At 43.5% G+C, this 22,668-nt stretch overlaps 1 protein-coding gene across 1 annotated transcript in view; it reads left to right on the plus strand.

Moving 5' to 3' along the window:
- acaa2 (acetyl-CoA acyltransferase 2) overlaps nucleotides 1-21,975 on the plus strand; it is a 59,406-nt gene extending 37,431 nt beyond the window's left edge. The window contains exons 6-10 of the mRNA XM_059989740.1: nucleotides 2-177; nucleotides 2,529-2,658; nucleotides 10,329-10,399; nucleotides 12,988-13,142; nucleotides 21,583-21,975. Coding sequence (XP_059845723.1) covers nucleotides 2-177; nucleotides 2,529-2,658; nucleotides 10,329-10,399; nucleotides 12,988-13,142; nucleotides 21,583-21,667 — 617 coding nt within the window. The 3' untranslated portion in view covers nucleotides 21,668-21,975. The remainder of the gene's footprint in view (nucleotide 1; nucleotides 178-2,528; nucleotides 2,659-10,328; nucleotides 10,400-12,987; nucleotides 13,143-21,582) is intronic.
- Nucleotides 21,976-22,668: the final 693 nt, after the last annotated feature.

Below are 22,668 nucleotides of genomic sequence, written 5' to 3' on the forward strand. Positions count from 1 at the left end.
GCTCATGATGCTGGTTACTTCAATGAAGAGATGGCTCCCATTGATGTGAAAACAAAGAAAGGAAAGGAATCTTTAGCACAGGACGAGCACCCAAGACCTCAGACCACAGCAGAACAGATGGCCAAGCTACCAACTGTGTTCAAGGAAAATGGCACTGTCACAGCAGCAAATGCTTCGGTAAGTTCCCACACACTTACCTCGTCAAATAACTGCATTGACAAGGTTTACTGTCAAGTAGTTTTGTAAACTCCTCTGCGTTGGTGAGACCCAACTTAAATTGGGGGACTGCTTTCTTGAGCACCTCTGTTACGATCACTAAAAGCACGATTTGTCAGTAGCCAACCATTTTAGTTCCAATCCCTGTTCCTGTTCTAACTTGTCAGTCCATGTCCTCGTCTTTTTGCCACAGTGAGACCACTCTCAGGGTGGAGGAGCAACACCTCCTAATCCATCTGGGTAGCCTCCAACCTGACAGCATGAACGATGATTTATTTTTCTGGTAATTCTTTTCCCCTCCCCCTTCTTCTATTCCCCACTCTGGCCTCTTACTACTTCTCCTCACTTGCCTATCACCTCCCCTGGTTCCCCTGCTTCCCCTTCTCCCATAGTCCACTCTCCTCTACTGTCAGGTTCCTCCTTCTCCAGCCCCTTACCTTTCCTAACTATCACCTCCCAGCTTCGTAGTTCATCCCCCTGCTTCTGCCCAACTGGGTTCACCTATCACCTAGCTTGTACTCCATCCCCTCCCCGCACCTTTTTATTCTGGTGTCTTCCCTCTTCCTTTCCAGTCCTGATGAAGGGTCTCAGCCTGAAACATTGACTTGTTTATTCATTTCCATAGACGCTGCCTGACCTGCTGAGTTCATCCAGCACTTTGTGTGTGTTGCTCTGGATTTCCAGCATCTGCCGAATCTCTTGTGTTTTTGTTTCTCTTGTTTAGATTATTTATTTAGGGATACAGCACAGAACAGGCTCTTCCAGCCCAACAAGCTGCACTGCCCAGCAACCTATTTAACCCTAGTCTAATCATAGGACAATTTGCAATGACCAATTGGCCATCTGACCTATATGTCTTTTGAACTGTGGGAGGAAACCAGAGGCAACGTCATGTTCATGTGGAGGGCATACAAACCCCTTATGGGTGATGTTGGAATTGAACTCCAAATTCCAGCGGCACAACCCAGTGTGCTAACCACTGTGCTACTGTGACATCCCACTTGACTCATGAATTAAGTGTGTGTACACTGACAGAGTTTGCTGTCAAATACTTTTGTACTCCAGCTTAGATAGGCTGCAAGGAGTTTGTATGTGTCTCTGTGACTGTGTGGGTTTCCACCGGGAGCTCCGGTTTCCTCCAGAGACGTATGGGCTAGGGTTAGTAAGTTGTGGGCATGCTGAAAGTGGGCAGCACAATCCTCAAACTGTGTGTGTTGTTGACACAAATGGCACATTTTCACTGTGTGTTTTGCTGCACACAACAAATGAAACTAATCTCCATCCTAGAAACACAAACATGTTTGTACATTATGATTGCACCTTCTTGTATTTAAGACAGATGTTGATCGATTCTTTGTGGAAAGAATCAACCAATGGGAAAGCTTATTCAAATAATGCAGAACAGAGAAGCTTCTCTCATCATACCAGTGTAACCACTAGGGGAACACTGAACAGCTGTATGTATATACTGTGACCACCAGGAAGCATACTAGGAAGTTCCTTGTATATAAGTAATTATATAAAATACATGCAGATAATTAATGTTAAGCTGCAAAGAAAATAACAAACAGTTTGATCCAGTGGCTGCCATCTTGCAGTCACAAAGAGAACATCTAAGCTCCTTTCAGATGGTTCTCTAGTTTTCTCTCATATCCAAGATTGTTAAGTCATTTCCAGTACACAAATGTAAAGAAAATGAGGAGGAATTTATTTAGCCAGATGGTGGTGACTCTGTGGAATCTGTTGCCAAGTAATAAGTATATTTAAAGCAGAGATTGATAGGTTCTTGATTAGTAAGGATATCAAAGATTGAGGGGAGAGTGTAGGAGACTGTGGTTGAGAGGGAAAGTAAAGCAGCCATGATGGAATGGTGGAGAGACTTGATAAGCTGAATGGCCCAATTCCTAATTTAATCAGACTGAGAGTAGTTAACAAGAAAAATTAAGTTCAGGATTATTTATCATGTGTCATCAAAACGTGAAGTATGTTTATGTAAAGAACCAACACATGCAAGTGTGTGCTGGGGCAGTTCGCATTCTGGCACCGACGTAACATGCCCTCAAATGCTCAGGAGAACAACTCTGAGCACAACAAAACAGACAAGCAACAAAACAACAGTAGCAAAACACCCCCCCCCCCCCGTTCCTCCCTCCCACCCACCCCGCACACATACACAGTCTCTGACCAAGGGTACACCTTTGTCTTTGGCCTCCAGCCTCCAGTGGACATGGGAACACAGATGCTGGGCTGTAATAGCTTTTGACCAAACTCTGCTTTTCTTTCTGATGATATTTTTGATGTGTTTCCAATAGGGAGTGTGTGATGGAGCTGCTGCAGTGATAATAGCAAGTGAAGAGGCAGTTCACAAACATAAGTTGACGCCATTCGCCAGGGTAATGGCTTACCATGTATGTGGGTGTGATCCAAGCATTATGGGAATTGGTGAGTCCTACTGCAGTGTAACTGTTTGCTTGTTCATTTGCACGGTACAGGCCCTTCTGGCCCTTTGAGCCATGCCGCCCAGCAACTCCAGATTTACCCCTACCCTAACTGCAGGGCAATTAACCTAACTGCTACATCTCTGGACTGTGGGAGGAAGCTGGAGAAAGCCCATGCATTCCACAGGGAGAACATATAAACTCCTTACAGATGACATTGGAATTGTTTTCCTTTGGACTCTATCTACCTGTAATACCATTTTCAAGGAATTATAGACCTGTATTCCCAGATTCAATTTTTGTAGTTCTTCATTGTCAGTGGTGGGATTTGTGTCACTGGATCATTAATTGTGCTATAAAGTGACACCTCAGGAATCACGTCCAGGAAGCCTCTGTGTTGGCATATATTCACTAATGATCAATAGTGTTGAGGATGAATAGTCAACTTTATTTAGCATAGACATTGAAAAAATATTTATGCCAGGACCACCAGACTCAAAACAGTTACCTTCCCCAAGCAGTAAGGCTGATTAACAACTCCACCCACTCACCCACCCCTCTGTACAACCAACCAGCATGACTTTACCACTTAATGTCAGAGTAGAGACACTCCTGTGCTTATCATCACTTTATGAATATACAGTCGATTTATGTATAGAAGCTTTCTTAAGTATTTATGTTGATTGTATTTTTATTATTATTGTGTTCCTTTTTTTTTAGCTGCTTTGCATCCGGAGCAACAAATATTTTGTTCTCCTTTATACTTGTGCATAGGAAATGTCATTAAGCAATCATGAATCTTGGATGTATGAGGCATTTGCTGTGATGTGCTGGTCAGGGTGCAACATGCAACAAAAAGCGACAGCATTCAACAATTATAAGGAACAAGTACCGTAAATTCCGGACTATAAGCCGCTACTTTTTTCCCACGCTTTGAACACTGCGGCCTATACTACGGTGCGGCTAATGCATGTTTTTTTTTCATGCCGCCAAAAACATTTTGCCTCGTAACAGTAGACCAATAAAATTGATGAGTACCGTAGTTCACAGAGGTCCAATGAAATTGTACGATAAATCAAGCGCACTTTCACAATTAAATTATTGTAAATCAGTCATTTGTACTCACCCTCATCAACATGGAAAATACTCGAAGAAAAGCATATGATGCAGCTTTTAAGTTAAAGGCGATCAATCGGGCGGTTGAAGAAGGAAATCGAGCTGCTGCACATAATCTTGGCATAAATGAATCGATGTTGAGACAGTGGAGACGCCAGCGTGAAGAACTGAGTCAATGCAAAAAGACGACAAAAGCTTTCAGAGGTAATCATAGCAGATGGCCCGAAATTGAAAACTTTCTTGAAGACTGGGTTAACACACAGAGAGCAGGCAGCCGTGGTGTTTCCACCGTGCAGATCAGACTGAAGGCTAAAGCAATCGCCACCAAAATGAAAATCGAAGATTTTAGAGGTGGGCCATCGTGGTGTTTTAGATTTATGAGACGAAAAGGCCTGTCCGTCAGGGTACGCACGACTCTGTGTCAGCAGCTCCCTCCCGACCACGAGGAAAAACTTGCTAACTTCCGCACATTCACTCAAACAAAGATAGTGGAGAATTCCATCGGGCCAGATGATATCATAAATATGGATGAAGTACCTTTGACGTTTGACCTGCCTCTCACTCGGACTGTTAATAAAAAAGGTGACTCGTCCATCACACTGAAAACAAGTGGCCATGAGAGAACGCATTTTACTTGTGTTCTGAGCTGCACAGCATCCAGACTAAAGCTTCCACTGATGGTGATTTTTTAAGCAGCTGACAATGAAAGTTCAGTGAAAGCTGCCATCAAGAATACAAACTCAATTCCAGCTGTGATTCCTGGGGGCACCACGAAGTATTTGCAGCCACTGGACATCAGCGTGAACCGGGCATTTAAAGTGGCGCTGCGCGTTGAGTGGGAGGCTTGGATGGCGAGCGGCGAGAAATCCTTTACCAAAACAGGCCGCATGCGAAGAGCATCTTTAACTCAAGTCTGTCAGTGGATCCTAAATGCGTGGAGCCGTGTCACAACATCCACCATCACCAACGGGTTTCGAAAGGCTGGACTGCTGCGTGATGAAGAGGACCGCGTGCGCTCAGGTGAGAGCGACAACGAAGAGACTGAAGTGAGTGACGAGATCCTGAGGTTGTTCAATTCGGACACTGAAGAAGAGGACTTTGATGGTTTTCGTGCGCAGGAGGAAGATGAAGAAGGCGATCAATAACTTTTCCTGGTAGGCTGCAGTATATATATATTTTTTTACCAGTCGTTAGGAGATATTGGAATGTTGTTCGTGCACTGTTCAAAAAAAAGTATACGCAACGTAATTTGTGTGTTACCGATACGTATGTATATTTAAAAGTAGCTGTGTTACAGGCACTGTTCAAAAAAAAAGCATTTGCAATATATATTTGTTTATGTTACCATGCGGATTTAATTAAAAGTTAAAAAATCCTCACGTGTAATATCTTTCTGTGTAAATATCTCATATTACAATGTGGGACACCTGCGGCTTAAAATCCGGTGCGGCTTGTACAAGTACAAAATTGATTTTCTTTCTAAAATTAGAGCGTGCGGCTTTTAATCAGGTGCGCTCTGTAGTCCGGAATCTACGGTAGTTAGGGTTAAAGTACGGATATGGAATAAAATGTTCATGTATTTACAGCATTATAAAGTGTGGTTTAAAGTGTTTACAGTGACTGGGTAATTGGGGGGGGGGAATGGTTTGAAGTTTTTGTTTTAATATCCTTATTGTGCTTTCCAGAAAAGAACTTTTGGGAAAGGCACTTTGCAGTGGGGGGGGGTTGTACTGACCACAATAATTTTCTGCCCGCTTCTTTGTCCTGGACATGTACGAGCCCTGCAGTGATAGTAGATTGCAGCCAATAATCTTCTCAGCATCATGGTAAATCTCTGCACTCTCTCTGAAGCCTCCACATCCTTCTGCTTTGTGCAGGAGGAGGTTGCAACTGGATCTTACAAATACATATTGCTGAGTAAATACAGTTACTGTGTTTAGTTGTCCATCGTATCTGATGATGACGATTAGATCTGAGCAGTTCTGATGTGAACTGTACAAAGAAGCCTGCATGGGAGTGTTTTTAAAGTGGAACTGGGGATGTTCCACTCTCTCCACCTCAGAAGTCTGGGATCAGTGGTACGAGTAGTTGTCACAACTTGGATCTTCCTTGGTTACAATGGTTGATCGTGATTTCTGTGGCTTGTCATCCCCTTCGCTTATCACGAAGTGTTACAGAGCTGCCTCCTGGCCTTTAGATCTCACTGTTGATCTCAGCCGCCAAGTCCGCTGAAGCTGACAGTTTCTTTTAAAGCAGTGCAACTTATTGGATTTTATTTATTGAAGAATTTGACTCAGAATCAGTTTTAATATGTTGTGAAATTTGTTGATTTGTGGCTGCAGTACATTGCAATGCATAAAAAAACTAAATTACAACAAGTATAAAAATTAAATAAGTAGTGCAAAAAAGGAGCACAAAATATACTGAGGTAGTGTTCATTCAGAAATCTGATGGTGGAGGGGAAAAGGATGTTCCTGAAACGTTCAGTGTGTCTTCAGGCTCCTGTACCACCACCTTGATGGTATCAGTGAGAAGAGGGCATGTCCTGGGTGATGGGGTCCTTAAGGATGGATGCCACCTTTTTGAGGTATCTCCTTTTGAAGATGCCCTTGATGCTGGTGCCCCATGATAGGGATGGCTGACTTTACAACTTTCTGCAGCTTTTTCTGATCCTGTGCAGTGGCATAATAGTGCCAGGCTGTGATGCAACCAGTTAGAATGCTCTTCATCTGTAGAAACTTGCAAGAGTCTTTAGTGACATACCAATCTCCTCATGAAATATAGCCACTGTCATGTATTCTTTGTAATTGCTTCAATATGTTGGGTCCAGGATAGATTGTCAGAGATGTTGACAACCAGGAACTTGAAACTGCTTGCCCTTTCCACGTCCGATCCCTTGGTGGGGTCTAATATGTGTTCCTTGACATCCCCTTCTTGAAGTCTGCAATCAGTTCCTTGGTCTTACTGACGCTGAGTGCGTGTCTCATTCACCATTGGTTTATAACAATGTAATTTTGTTGCTGTAATATCTTTGCTTAATTCTCTTACACAATTTTTACGTTTGTTGTGTAAACGTAATTTAAATTGGAAGTTAGATCCAGTTTTATTTTTACCAGACTACAGAATGCTGACATACACATTTCTACATTTATTACTGATTCATGCCAGGTTACATTTCTCTGCAGAAACTCAAATATTTATACTTGAGGTTTAGTGAATCAGCTAATTCTGTGAACCCACAAGCTATGTCCTGCTGGCATTTAATCTGGCATTTAGTCCTAGAGCACTACAACACAGAAAAAGGCCCATCTAGTACATGCTGAATGGTTAAACTGCCTAGTCCCATTGACCTGCACCTGGACCATAACCCTCCATACACCTATCGAAATTTCACTTAAAAGTTGAAATTGAACCTGAATTCACTGGCAGCTCATTTCACACTCTCACCACCCTGTGAGTGATGATGTTCACTTTTCACCCTTAACCCATGAGCTCCAGTTGTACTCTCACCCAACCTCCGTGGAAAAAGCCTGCTTATATATTTACCTTATCTATACCCCTCATCATTTTGTATATCTCTATCAAATCTCCCCTCATTCTGCTATGCTTTAGGAATAAAGTCCTAACCTCTTCAACCATTCTCTATAATTTTGATCCTCAATTCCTGGCAACATCCTTGTAAATTTTCTCTGCACTCTTTCAATCTAATTGATATCTTTCCTGTAGGTAGATAACCAGAACTGCACGCATTATTCCAATTTTGACCATTTCTTGAACCAGCTTTCAAACAAAAGACACAAATTGAATGCTTTAAACACAAGAGATTCTACAGATGCTAGAAATCCTGAGTAACACACACAAAATGCTGTAGGAACTCAGCAGGTCAGGCAGCATCTATGGAGAGGGATAAGTGTTTCAGGCCACGACCGTTTGTCAGGATTGATGAATGTAATGCCTTTGCCCTGTTCTATTTGTATGTTTTTCTACAATTGTAACTGTGTGCTGTTGGTTATGTGTTTTGCACCTTGGCCCTGGAGGAACACTGTTCCGTTTGGATATATTCATGTGTATGGCTGAAAGATAATTAACCATGGACTTGACCTTTCCTCTACTCTCCCATGGAGATTATCCACTTTCTGACCATGTCTTCCTGTGATTGAGGCCCTCCGTTGATCATGGATGTTACATCCCATTTGTCTACATGTCACACAAGCCAGGGCAGATATGACATGGAGAACAAGTTCCCTCAGAAACTGATTGGAAAGCTGAGCCTACTGGGCCTGAACACCTCCCTCTGCCACTGGATCCTAGACTTCCTGACTGAGAAACCTCAATCAGTCCGGATCGGGAGCAGCATCTCCAACACCATCACACTGAGCATGGGGGGCCCCCAGGGCTGTGTGCTCAATCCACTGCTGTTCACTTTGTTGTCCCACAACTGTGCTGCAACACACAGCTGGAACCACATCATCAAGTTCGCCGATGACACGACCATGGTGGGTCTCATCAGCAAGAACGACGAGTCAGCTTACAGGGAGGAGGTGCAGCGGCTAACAGACTAGTGCAGAACCAACAACCTGTCTCTGAATGTGAAAAAAACAAAGGAGATGGTTGTTGACTTCAGGAGGGCATCCCCGCTGAACATCGACGGCTCCTCGGTAGAGATCGTTAAAAGCACCAAATTTCTTGGTGTTCACCTGGCGGAGAATCTCATCTGGTCTCTCACACCAGCTCCATAGCAAAGAAAGCTCAGCAGCATCTCTACGTCCTGCGAAGGCTGAGGAAAGTCCATCTCCCATCCCCCATCCTCATCACATTCTACAGGGGTTGTATTGAGAGCATCCTGAGCAGCTGCATCACCGCCTGGTTCGGAAATTGCACCATCTCGGTTTGCAAGACCCTGCACCATTAGTGAGGTCAGCTGAGAAGATCATTGGGGGTCTCTCTTCCCGCCATCACAGACATTTACACTACACTACACGCTGCATCCGGAAAGCAAACAGCATTATGAAGGACCCTACGCACCCCTCATACAAACTCTTCTCCCTCCTGCCATCTGGAAAAAGGCACCGAAGCATTTGGGCTGTCACGACCAGACTATGTAGCAGTTTCTTCCCCCAAGCCATCAGATTCCTCAATACCCAGAGCCTGGACTGACACCAACTTACTGCCCTCTACTGTGCCTATTGTCTTGTTTATTATTTATTGTAATGCCTGCACTGTTTTGTGCACTTTATGCAGTCCTGGGTAGGTCTGTAGTCTAGTGTAGTTTTTTTTCTGTGTTGTTTTCACATAGTTCAGCATAGTTTTTGTACTGTTTTATGTAGCACCACGGTCCTGAAAAACGTCATCTCATTTTCACTGTGTACTATGCCAGCAGTTATGGTCGAAATGACAATAAAAGGTGACTTGACTTGAAAGCTGATGCCCATGTAACAGGCTCCCCCTCTCGACACAGCTGATGAGTCTAAAGGAACAGCAAGGACCAATAGAGTTTGGCACCAGTGACGTCGCAGGAGTTCCCAGTCAGTGTTGAACTCAACGCTAAACATCCTTAGGGCCTCCAGCTCTGGATTTTACCTCGGGGTTTACTTCCGAAGCCTTCACCATGAGTGTGTATAGCCACAAGGCAACAGAGGTTTGAGATCTGTTTTCCTTCTCCACTGCTGACGAGCTCCATCTGACTGAAGCAACTGGTTTTAAGGTGCCGGTAACCTGCCTTTGCCCCTTCTCCTGTCAGTAGAAATGGTCCTGCTGGCCTTAGTAGCTAAGCCACCCATGAAGACCAGGAGCTGGAATGTGGTTGTCAGAGGCCATTTGAGACTCACACCATTGAGTGAGAGCTTGTCCCCACTACTACCCCCGGCTAGAAGGAACCCTTCCTGTCAGCAGGATGGCTAAAACTGCAAACTCAGCATTAACATCTGTGGATGTGAAACTGTCTATTGCAGGACAGGATGCCAGGCCTGTACTCTAACCTGTGGCTTTATGTTGGTCCTTCAAAATATAATGGGCAATTTAGAGAGAAAGCATAAAATCTTTGAGTCCTGGACTTAAAGGTTAGCATCCAGTATAAAGAGCATTTGATGGCACTGGGTCTGTACTTGCTAGAGTACACTGGGGTGGGGGGGAGGGATCTCACTGAAACCTGCTAAATATTGAAAGGCCTAGATAGAGTGGATGTGGAGAGGATGTTTCCAGTAGAAGAGACGTCAAGGACCAGAGGTCATAGCCTCAAAATAGAGGGATGTCTCTTTAGGTTAGAGATGAGGAATTTCTTTAGCCTGAGGGTGATGAAGCTGTGGAGTTCATTGTCACAGAGAGCTGTGGATGCCAAGCCATTGGGTATATTTAAAGTGGAGGTTGATAAGTTTCTGAGTAGGCAGGATGTTAAAGGTCACGGGAAGAAGTTGGGAGAATGGGGTTTAAAGGAATAATAGGTCAGCCATGATGGAATGGCAGAGCAGACTGTATGTATTGAATTATGCTGATACGTCTTATGGTCTAACTTCAAAATTTCTCCCTTATTAATGAGCTCTTTTTATCTGTCTCTGACAGGTCCTGTAGCTGCTATCAATGGGGTTCTGAAGAAAGCAGGATTATCCTTGAAAGACATGGATCTAGTTGAGGTCTGTATTTGGGGCAGCACATTAACATAGCGGTTAATGTGTTAGCATAATGCTAAAACAGCACTGGCAAAATGAGCTCAATTCCATTGCTGTCTGTAAGGTTGGAAGCCACCCAGCCAGAATATAAAGTGTTGCTCCTCCATCGTGGCTGTAGAGGAGGGTATGGACCAACTTGTCAGAATGGGAAGTGGAATTAAAATGGTTGGCCACTGGGAAATCCTCGCTGTTGCAGAAGGAGCGAAGATGCTTGATGATTGGGTTTCAATTCCCCTTACTGTCTGTAAGGACTTTGTCCACTCTGCTCATGACAAAGTGGGTTTTGTCCAGGTTCCTCCCACAAGATTATGAGAGGCATAGACAAGGTGGATAGTTGGTACCTGTTTCCCAGGGCAGCAATAGCAAACACCAGAAGGCATATGTACAAAATTAAGGGAGGGAAGTTTAGGGGAGACATCAGGGGTGTTCTTTACACAGAGGGTTGTGAGTGCCTGGAATGACTTGCCAGGGATGGTGGTGGAGGCTAAAACATTAGGGGTATTTAAGAGCCTCTTGGACAGGCACATGGATGAAAGAAAAATCTTTCATCCCGCCATCACGGACGTTTACACTACACTACACGCTGCATCCGCAAAGCAAACAGCATTATGAAGGGTTATGAGGGTTATGAGGTAGTGTGGGTTTGGTACGTTTTTTAAGGATTAAATGGGTCGGCACAACATGGAGGGCTGAAGAGCCTGTACTGTGCTGTAATGTTCTATGGTTCTATTCCAAAGATGTACAGGTTAGTAGGTTCAGTGGTCATAAGGGTGTAACTGAGTGAAGTGGACTCATTGGGCCAAAAGAACCTAATATCATTCTGTATCACTAGAGTGTTTGAGGGGCTAAATGCCCTGCTAGTTTTTTTTTCTGATCCTTATTTGTGAATCCTCATTGTCCTGTTGGTGGCAATTTCCTTCTCAAAGTTCAAAGTAAATTTATTATCAAAGTACATACATGTCACTATATACAACCCTGAGATTCTTATTTCGAACAACGTAAGGTGCCTGACTCGTGTTTTCTGATCCTCCACAAAGTATAACTTTAACTTCTCTGTGGTAGATTTCTTGCATCACAATACTTTACGTTAACACCAAAGTTCTAAATAAAGTTATTATCAAAGTACATATATGTCACCATATATAACTCAGATTCATTTTCTTGGGGCATTCACAATAATTGCAAAGAAACACATTAGAATCGATGAAAAAACATACATAAGAAAGAGACAAACAAGCAATGTGCAAAATACAACAAGCTCTACAAATACAAAAAGAGAGGAAAAAACAAAATAACAATAATAACAATAAATAAGCAATAAATATTGAGACCATGAAATGAAGAGTCCTTGTAAGTAAGTCTATAGGTTGTGGAAGCAGTCCTATAGAAACAGATGGGGCAAGTGAGGATGGGTGAATTTACCCCTTCTGGTTCAAGAGCCTGATGGTTGAGGGGTAATAACCGTACCTGAATCTGGTGGTACTGGTGAATCTGGATTTGCTTTATCCAAAATTTTAGCAGAGTGCTCGGTAATGGGTCCTGCAACATTCACAACTTTCTAAGCAGTATTGGATTAGTAGCAATTTTTTTTATTCAGTTTCCTCTGGAGCAAATTATAGTTAAGCCAGTAATTTAGAAAGGGTGCAGAGAAGATTTACCAAGAGTAAGTTGAATGTCCTCCAAAGGGTATATTGTAAAATGGTAGGCATTTTAAGAGATAACACAATTCTCTGTGTGGTGTTAAGTAATTAAAATGCCCTACCAGATTCCAACAATGCATGAATTAGGGTTAGGAGGACAAATGTTTCCAGCTTCTTTACCTGTCTTTATACTATTTGTGAAACAGTCCTGGTTAGACCACACTTGGAATACTCTGTTCATTCTGGTTGCCCAATTATTGAAAGGGTGTGGACATCTTAGACTGGGTACAGGGGAGATTTACCAAGATACTGCCTGGATTGCAAAGCATATGTTAAGAGGGAAGGTTGGGTGAGCTAGGGAGTTTCTCTTTGGAGCAAAGGATGGTGAGAGGTGACGATAGAGGTGAGCTTGATGATAAGGCATAGATCATGTGGACAGCTGGAGACTTCTTCCCACAGTGGAAATGTCTAATACAATTAGGCATAATTTTAATTTAGTTGGAGGAAAGTACAAGGAGAATGTCAGTGTTTTTATTTACACAGTGGTGGGGACATGGAACACGCTGCCAGGGGTGGTTGTAGGCAAATACATTAGCGACATTTAAGAGACTCTTAGACATGGATGATGGAAAAATGGAGGGCTATGTAAGAGGACAGGATTAAATTGAATTTGGAGTAGGTTAAAAGCTCGACACAACATTATGGGATGTAGAACTTGTACTGTGCTGTAGTGTTCTATGTTAAAAGTTAACTTTGTATGAGTGGTGGGAGCTGGGTTGGGAATTCTAAGCTGAGGTACAGCAATTCACTGAGTTAGTAAATGAGTAACCAAGGTGAACATTTTATTTTTTGGTCAAAGTCCTTTACTTCAAAGTATGCTGTCACTGATTGTGATGTGTCTTTTACCAAAAGGTCAATGAAGCATTTGCCCCTCAGTTCTTGTCCGTGCAGAAGGCTCTGAACTTGGATCCTGAAAACACCAATGTAAATGGAGGCGCTATTGCATTAGGACACCCTCTGGGGGCATCAGGAACCAGGATAACAGCTCATCTGGTTCATGAGCTCAGGTACGACAAGTATGCCTATCATAAGTTTAACCATTTCTTTATGGTCAAGGGTGGTGGGCTGGAGATGCATCTCTACCAAAAGAGGTGTAAGGTGTTCCATCCCTCTGCTAGCCTTGGGTAAGTTGTGGCACCTACTTAGCCACTCTTTCCCCCCCCCCCCCCCAATCTGGGTCATGTAAAGCCATGGAAAGGCTGGTACCTATCACAAGTCCAGGTTTTGCGACTGCTGACCCCAAGCATGCTATCTCTGAAGAATATTGATAATGGCTGCAGTCACCCTTCTTGAAAATACATTGCCCGGAGTTCCGGTGATGTCATCGTCGAGAATGGCAGCTTAAGTCACTAGCTCCTCCGGAAAAACGCGTATTAAGCCCCGTTAACCCATCAAATATAATATTTTTCAGAAAATATTTGAACTGAAAAGAGGGGCAAGAATGGGGAAAAGGAATGGAAATTTAAAAAGCGATACTGTGGAGCTTGTGGCCAAGAAGAGTGCAGCGAGCAGTTCTCCTACCCAACTGCGTGCTAGCGAGGCGGACACTGGGCCTCGTTCAGGCGAAGCAGCGAATGTGATTGAAATCCTGAAAGAAATAATGGAGGTCCGGAAAGATATAAAACAGCAGCTCTGTGATATTAAGTCAGAGCTTGCCAGTGTCAATCAAAAAATAGCGGTGGCAGAGACTCGAATTGAGAAGGTGGAAGATCGCGTCCAAAACGTGGAACGGATACTGAGTAAGACAATAAAAATATTACATCACCAAGAAGGTAAACTGCTTGACCTGGAGGGAAGATCACAGCAGAAAAATATCAGAATCTACAACATTCCTGAAGGAGCGGAGGGCTCATCTATGACTGAGTTTGTCGGAAAGTTACTGCGGGACGCACTGGATCTTCCCTCGGCTATGAAGCTGGAAGTCAAGAGAGCCCGTCGTGCGCTTGTCCCGAAACATACCTGGGATAGAAAGCCACGCTCAATAATAATTAAATTCCTTCGGTACAGAACCAAGGCGGAGATTCTACAAAGGGCCTGGGGTAAGAAGAGAGTGTTTTTCGACGATTAATTAATATATATCGACCAAGATTACCCCCCCCTCCCCCATGGTCCTGCAGAAATGTAAAGAATACTCTGAAGTAAAGCGAGTACTAAAGCAAAATAAGATTAGATTTCAAACTCCGTACCCTGCTAAACTTCGAGAGTTTTATGACAACGGGACACGGTTGTACCAGATGGTGGAAGAGGCGACTACAGATATGAAGGCCAGAGGGTTGCCCGTCAGTGTGACCAAAACGAGGGAAAGCCTGACTGAGGAATTACCCCGCTCTGCTTGGGAAATAGTGCGAGAATCGAGAAGGCAGGAGATGGGAGGAGGCTGAGAGAAATATTATCAGGAAGAGACCGGGAGTTTCCCAAAGACAGTCCTCACACCTTTCAGAAGAGCCATAAGGTTTGGCTAACTTTAAAAATGTTGAGAAGCTAAACTGAAGCAAAAGTACACGGTGATATACCTATCTCGAGAAATACTTATTATAATATGGATTTTTTATTACTTAGTTGTTATTCTTTATCCGCTCACTTACTCCTTTTTCCCCACCAAAATGAGAATATATATATATGTATGTAATATGTGTGTGTGTGTGTGTATATATAGGAGGAGTACACAGGGAAATCTTTTCTGTGTAATGGATTTGTTCACTGACTTTTATGAATACTGCAATGGGGGCCCTCAACTCACAAGTAGGAGGGGTTATTCCCCACAGCTGGACATTTCCTCTAGCTCAATGCAGGTCATCTACTAGAGACCTCAGCACGTTTGTTGCCATTTTTGTTATTATTTGCATTTCTTGGTTCTTATTTGTTCAGGGAGTAGTTCGATTAAGTTTTATTCTAATTTCAATGATACATTGACAGGTAAATATACATGGCTAAGGACAAGGTAAAATTCATTTCTTTTAATGTCAATGGGCTATTAAATCCAAACAAGCGTAAGAGAATTTTATCCAATTTGGAACAATTTGATTCATACTGGAAAAAAATGGTTTAACTACATAATGCCTCATAGACCTGATTTTATTCTCACAAATCAATGAATCTGGTGTTTAAAAAAAATCACACCCTACTTGTACATAATTCTTTCCTTTTGCTTGTTTTTTCTTTCCACTCTTTTCTATAAGTGTATACCTCAGATAAATACTTTGTGGGGATTTGTGATATATATGATTATATGATATATATGTATAATGTCTGAAATACATCTTATGGAAATGTTTGTTTGATGATGAACTTCAATAAAAAAATAAATTACAGAAGAAAATACATTGCCCAGAAGATGGCAATGTCAAACCACTGCTGTAGTGAAATTTGTGAAGAACAAACATGATCGTGGAAAGACTATGGTCGCCTGTGTCATATGACACAGCACATAACCATCGAACAAATGTGATCACCCCTCTTTCAGAATTGGCTTTAATATCACAGACGTGTCATGAAATTTGTTTTGTGGCAGTGGTACAGTACAATACAGAAAAACAAAAATTACAGTAAGAAATACAGTGCATTCCAGTTACTTGAGCCATCTGCTAATCAGGGCAGCCACTTATTTGGGACAACTCTTAAAGAACCAGAACTAATTGAGAAAATAGCTGAGATTCCCTTTGTAATTTTGGGACACTACGCCACTTAATTGGCACAGAAGAACGTTCACGAATAGTTTCGAACTTAGCATCAGATGAGTGCACTTGTAAAGCCATTAGACACTACCGTGTTTAGAGTGAGCAAATTTTAAGTAATGTCATTTGCATGTGTTTGTGTTCAGTAAGTAGTGATTTTTGTCACTAATGGGTGACAAGAAATAAGCAGTAAAACAATTCATAACAGTTTTGCTTACAGTGGTTTCAAGTTCGGAGCTGCTAAAAATGGTTGTTAGACATTACCGAGCAAACAGTTTTTAAATACTGTCAGTTGCATGTGCTTGTGTTATGTTAAGCAGTGATTTTTGATCATTTTATTTTATATTTTGACTTTATACAAGAAGGCAATGAAGGCAGTCCATTATCTGCATTATGCATCTGTGCTGATTTTATTCATATACAGTCAATCCGATGTGTAGGTTAAAAGGCTGGCAGAACATTGTGGGGTGACGTACCTGTACCTGTGCTGTAATGTTCTATGTTTTATGATGTATATGTGACAAAGCTAATCTAATTTTGAGGCCCTCTGTTGGTCAGGTTGACCATGGACGTTGTTTCCTACGTGATACACAAGCCAGCGCAGTTAGATATGTTGCCAATGCAGCATACACCTCCTCTCCATGCAGCTGGCGAGTCCAAAGGAATGGCAGACAACAATACGATTTGGCACTGGGGCATCGCTGGAGTTGCCAGTCAGCATCGAACTCAACATAGAACTGCCTTAGGGACTCCAGCTCCAGATTTTCCTCAGTGTTTATTCTTGAAACCTTCCCCTTGAGCGGGTATAGCTGTGAAGCAGCAGAGGTTTGAGTTCAGAGCTTTCCTTCTCCTACGTAAATCCCTTGAGGCGGCGCGGCACGGCAGCAGCGGCCTTTCAGACTTTAATTTTCTATTTTAAATTTGATATACAATTTTCGATTAGGGCACATGGATAACAGAGCAGCTATCTACCATCGCCAGATACTACTACAATACAGAGATCGCCCAAAGACGAACCTCCACAAAGATCTGCTGGCTGAATTATGCGACGTCGGCTTGCTGAGGGGAACGGGCCTACAATCCTCGGACTTGCCTGATGCTGGGAGCCGGAGATGGAGATGGAGATGTCGATGTGCGAGGAAGCAGAAGTGAGGCAAATGGGCAGAGCTCCATGCCAGGCTAAAAGCAAACCCTAGCCAGCCGGCTCTCCCGTTCATTCTGCTCTCTAATGTCCACTCCCTGGACAATAAAATGGACTACATCTGACTCCAACGTAATACTCGGCGGGAGTACAGAGTTTGCTCCGCGTTTGTCTTCACAGAGACATGGCTCACTGATGGGATTTCAGACGTTACCATCCAGCTAGACGGGCTGGCTTTGTTTTGTTCGGACAGAGATGCAACTGTCTCCGGTAAGGCTCGCGGTGGCAGTGTCTGTGTTTATATCGACACAGAATGGTGTAAGAACTCTGTGTTGGTTTCCAGTGGCAGTTTGATGCAGACCATTTTATTTGCCACGGGAATTCACCTCTGTCCTTATATTCGGTGTCTACATTCCCCCCAGCACTAATGCTAAGGGGCTATTAACGAACTGCAGAACACACACCCAGATGGACTGTTTATTGTCGCCTGTGATTTTAACCACACGAACCTTAAGTCAGTGCTCCCCATCAGTATGTGGACTTTGCAACGAGGGGGGAGAACATGTTGGATCTGGTTTACACAAACATTCCCGACGCGTACCGGACAGAGCCCTGCCCCCACCTCGGATACTCAGACCACATCTCTGTTATGCTAATCCCAGCATTCAGACCGCTCGTCAGGCGCTCCAGACCAGTTCAGAAGCAGGTGAAAACCTGGCCAGCAGGAGCCATCTCTGCTCTTCAAGACTGCTTTGAGCACACTGACTGGCACATGTTCAGGGAGGCTGCAACCGATGGCGACTCTACCAACTTAGAGGAGTACATGGCATCAGTGACCAGCTATATCAGCAAGTGCATTGATGATGTTACTCTGTCCAAGACCATCACTATATGTGCCAACCAGAAGCCATGGACGACCGCAGAGGTGCGTGCGCTGCTGAGGTCCCGTGACTCCGCCTTCAGAGCAGGCGACAAGGCAGCTCTAACAACCGTAAGGGCTAAACTGTCCCGAGCCATCAGAGGGGCAAAGCGTGCACATGCCCAGCTCATCCACAGCCACTTCCAGGACAGCGGCGACACGCGGTGCATGTGGAAAGGCATCTAGGACATCACCAATTACAAGGCAACATCACCTGACTGTGCAGGTGATGCCTCCCTCCCAAATGCGCTGAATAACTTCTACGCCCAGTTTGAGGCGGAAAATGACGTGGCGGCGAGGAAGTCCACCCCTCCTGTGAGTGACCAGGTGCTGTGTCTCTCCGTGGCTGACGTGAGAAGTACCCTGTGCAGGGTCAACCCACGGAAGGCTGCTGGACCAGACAACATCCCTGGTAGAGTGCTCAGAGGATGTGCAGACCAGCTAGCAGATGTTCTCACTGATATCTTCAGCATCTCCCTGAGCAGCGCCAACGTTCCAACATGCTTCAAGGCCGCCACCATCGTCCCTGTGCTGAAGAAGTCTTCAGTGTCCTGCCTAAATGACTACCGTCCCGTTGCACTCACATCCATCATCATGAAGTGTTTCAAGAGGCTCATCATGAGGCATATCAAGACCCTGCTGCCCCCCTCACTGGACCCCCTGAAGTTCGCATACTGTCCCAACCACTCAACAGATGACACCGTTGCCACCACCCTCCACCTGGCCCTAACCCACCCGGACAAAAAATACACATACATTCGGATGCTGTTCATAGACTTTAGTTCAGCATTCAACACAATCATCCCTCAGAAACTGATAAGCTGAGCCTATTGGGCCTGAACACCTCCCTCTGCAACTGGATCCTAGACTTCCTGACTGGGAGATCTCAGTCAATCCGGATCGGGAGCAGCATCTCCAACACCATCACACTGAGCACGGGGGCTCCCCAGGGTTGCGTGCTCAGTCCACTGCTGTTCACTCTGCTGACCCACGACTGTGCTGCAACACACAGCTCAAACCACATCATCAAGTTCGCCAATGACACGGCCGTGGTGGGTCTCATCAGCAAGAACGACGAGTCAGCTTACAGAGAGGAGGTGCAGCGGCTAACGGACTGATGCAGAGCCAACAACCTGTCTCTTAATGTGAACAAAACAAAAGAGATGGTTGTTGACTTCAGGGGGGCATGGAGCGACCACTCCCCACTGAACATCGATGGCTCCTCGGTAGGGATCGTAAAGACCACCAAATTTCTTGGTGTTCACCTGACGGAGAATCTCACCTGGTCCCTCAACACCAACTGCATAGCAAAGAAAGCCCAGCAGCGTCTCTACTTTTTGTGAAGGCTGAGTAAAGTTCATCTCCCACCCCCCATCCTCATCACATTCTACAGGGGTTGTATTGAGAGCACCTGAGCAGCTGCATCACTGCCTGTTTCTGAAATTGCACCATCTCGGATCGCAAGACCCTGCAGCGGATAGTGAGGTCAGCTGAGAAGATCATCGGGGTCTCTCTTCCCTCCATCATGGACATTTACACTACCTGCTGCATCCGCAAGGCAAACAGCATTATGAAGGACCCCATGCACCCCTCATACAATCTCTTCTCGCTCCTGCCATCTGGGAAAAGGCTCCGAAGCATTCGGGCTCTAATGACCAGACTATATAACAGTTTCTTTCCCCCAAGCTATCAGACTCCTCAATACCCGAAGCATGGACTGACACCTTGCCCTACTGTCCTGCTTATTATTTATTGTAATGCCGGTACTGTTTTTGTGCACTTTATGCAGTCCAGTGTAGGTCTATAGTCTAGTATAGCTTTCTCTATGTTTTTTTTTATTACGTAGTTCAGTCTAGTTCTTTGTACTGTCATGTAAACCATGGCCCTGAAAAACGTTGTCTCATTTTTACTATGCACTGTACCAGCAGTTATGGTTGAAATGACAATAAAAGTTGACTTGACTTGATGAGATGCCAACCCCAGCCGATAAGCCGCATGTGCCCAGAGCAAATGGTTTTAAGGCACCAGTAACCCAACTTTGACCGTTCTTCTATCGGTATAAAAGATTCTCTCGGGCTTGGTACCTAAGCCATGTATGAGTGCCAGAAACTGGACTTGGTTGTCAGAGACTATATAAGATGCATATGGGAGCATCTAATAGGTAAAGGGAGCTCATCCCACTACCTTCTCCGACTATGACAACCTTAAGGAGCCTTCCTATAACATGGTGACTAAAACTGCACACAGTTCTCCAAATACAGCCTCATTCGTGAGTTGTGCAGGTGCAACATAATGTCCCGACTCCAATACTCATTGCCCTGACTGATGAAGACCAGCATGCTAAATGTCTTGTTCACCACCTTGTCTACCTGTGATGCCACTTCCAATGAACAATGACTTCTAGTCTTAAATTCCTCTGTTCCATAACACTCCAGTGACCGGCCAGTCATAGTACAAATCCTTCATTGGTTTAACTTTCCAGAATGCATCACCATACACTTAACTGTATTGAAATCTGTTTGAAACTCCTAGAAGTGCACATCTCAAACAACCTCTCATGGTCCCAGAACACATTCTACACGATCAGGAAAGCTCACCCACGTCTCTACTTTCTGAGGAGGCGAAAGAGAGCTGGACTATGTATGTCTATATACTCGTGTCCTTCTGTAGATATGCATTAAAGAGCATCCTATCAAGCTGCATCACTGCATGGTACAGAAGTTACACTGACGGAAAGGAAGGCTCTACAACGGGTCGTCGGAATTAATCCGCAATTAATCCACGTTGATTTGATTTGATGCATTTTGCTGTCTGTTTCCATGTACATATGATAAATAAAGCTAATCTCCTAAGAGTTTTATTAGGAATGGCTGTCAAGGCCAATGGTGGCAAATAGTAATTTTAAATAAGCTATGATTGAAGTTTTTGGAGAGGGTGCAGAAGAGGTTTATCAGGATGCTCAGCAGGACAGGCAACATCTATGGGAAAGAGTTAACAGTTGAGGTTTGGGGCTGAGACCCTTCATAAGTCTAAAATGTAAATTGTTTACTCTTTTCCATAGATGTTGCCTGGCCTGCTGAGTTACTCCACATTTTGTGTATTTTACCTTGAATTTCCATCATCTGTGTGTGTGTTTGTTATCAGGATGTTGCCTAATTAGAGGACATGTGCTATAACAAGAAGTTGGACAAACTTGGGTTGGTTTCTCTGGAGTGGCAGAGGCTGAGGGAAGATCTGATAGAGGCTTTTAGGATTATGAGAGACATAAATAAAGTAGACAGAAAATATCTTTTTCCCAGGGTTGAAATACCTAATATCAGAGGGCATGCACTTAAGGTGAGATGTGTTGATTTCAAAAATGTGAGAAGCAAGTTTTTTTTTTACAGAGTGATGGGTGCCTGGAATGTGCTGCCTGGGGTGGGGTACAGGCAGGCACATTAGAGACATTTAGATAGGCACATGAATGAGGAAAATGGAGGGAAATGTACTGTGTAAGCAGAAGAGATTAGTTGGCTACTTGATTACAAATTTAATTAGTTCAGCACAACATTATGGGCTGGCGGGCCTGTTCCTGTGCTGTATTGTTCTATATTCTATGTAATTGGATGGCTGGGGGTGGGGGGCAAAATGGCCCAATCATCTCAAAAATCAAAAAACTGTTGATAAATATTAATTCTGAATGTGTCCCTTCCATTATTTTTTTGTTGTTTCAGGCGCCGAGGAGGTAAATATGCAGTGGGTTCCGCGTGCATTGGAGGTGGCCAAGGGATCGCTCTCATGATTGAGAACATGAAGTAAAATCACACAATAAATATTCAGCTACAGGATCAAAGCCACTTTATCAGGTGCTTGTCGCAGCCTCTGTTTCTGACAACCGTTCCTCCTCAAATCTAACTTCATCTCCTTTCAAAGAGTATGCAACCAAATTATTTGTAATTCTTTTCTTCGGGGGACAAAAATTAGCAATAATTCAAAAGTGGAAAATACCAGTGCAGGGAATTGAACTGACATCTTACTTATAGCTATGCAAGAAAAAAATCAAATGGAAATTTTGTGAAAAGTATATAATTGTTAAAATATGCCAAATAAATACTAATCTTACTTATAATTTTGGCTAAAAATATTTAATTTGTTTTTTTCAAATAACTAAATTAAAAATTTCCTTAATCCTTTGTTCTTGGAAAATATCTTTTCCAGACAACAGAATGTTGGACAACATAAGCCATGGTTTTAAGATTATTGGGAGAAATTCTTAATTTTGCCCAAGTATTCGAATAATTGAGACTTGAACTCAAAAATAGATCAAATGTCATGGAAATTCAGAGCTTTTTCTTTTGGCTCAAACCCGTAATGTATAGGTGACCTGAAATCTTCAAGGACCAAGGATCAACTTCAGAATCAGGTTTAATATCCCTGACATAAGTCATGAAATTTGTTGTGTTGCGGTAGAGCAGTACATTGACACACATAATAATAAGAACCCTATACTTAATGATAAGAAATATAGATATATGTGTGAGTATTTAATTTTCTTTTTCACTCCTTTTGGGTAGTGTGTGTGTGTTTATTTTTCCCGCTTGAGAGTTCAGCACAGTATCCTTGCTATTCCAAGTAGTGCACTCTTCTGGACCAAGATCTCAAATGTTGTTCCTGGGATTTGTTGGAGCCACTCTCCCAGTTGAGGTGTCACAGTCCCAAGTGCTGCTATCACTACTGGGATTTCTCTGGCTTTAACCTTCCATATCCTTTCTATCTGCTCTTTCAAGCCATGGATTTTTTTCCGGCCTCTCAAATATATG

Source organism: Hypanus sabinus, chromosome 14 (assembly GCF_030144855.1).
Source record: "Hypanus sabinus isolate sHypSab1 chromosome 14, sHypSab1.hap1, whole genome shotgun sequence".
NCBI lineage: Eukaryota > Metazoa > Chordata > Chondrichthyes > Myliobatiformes > Dasyatidae > Hypanus > Hypanus sabinus.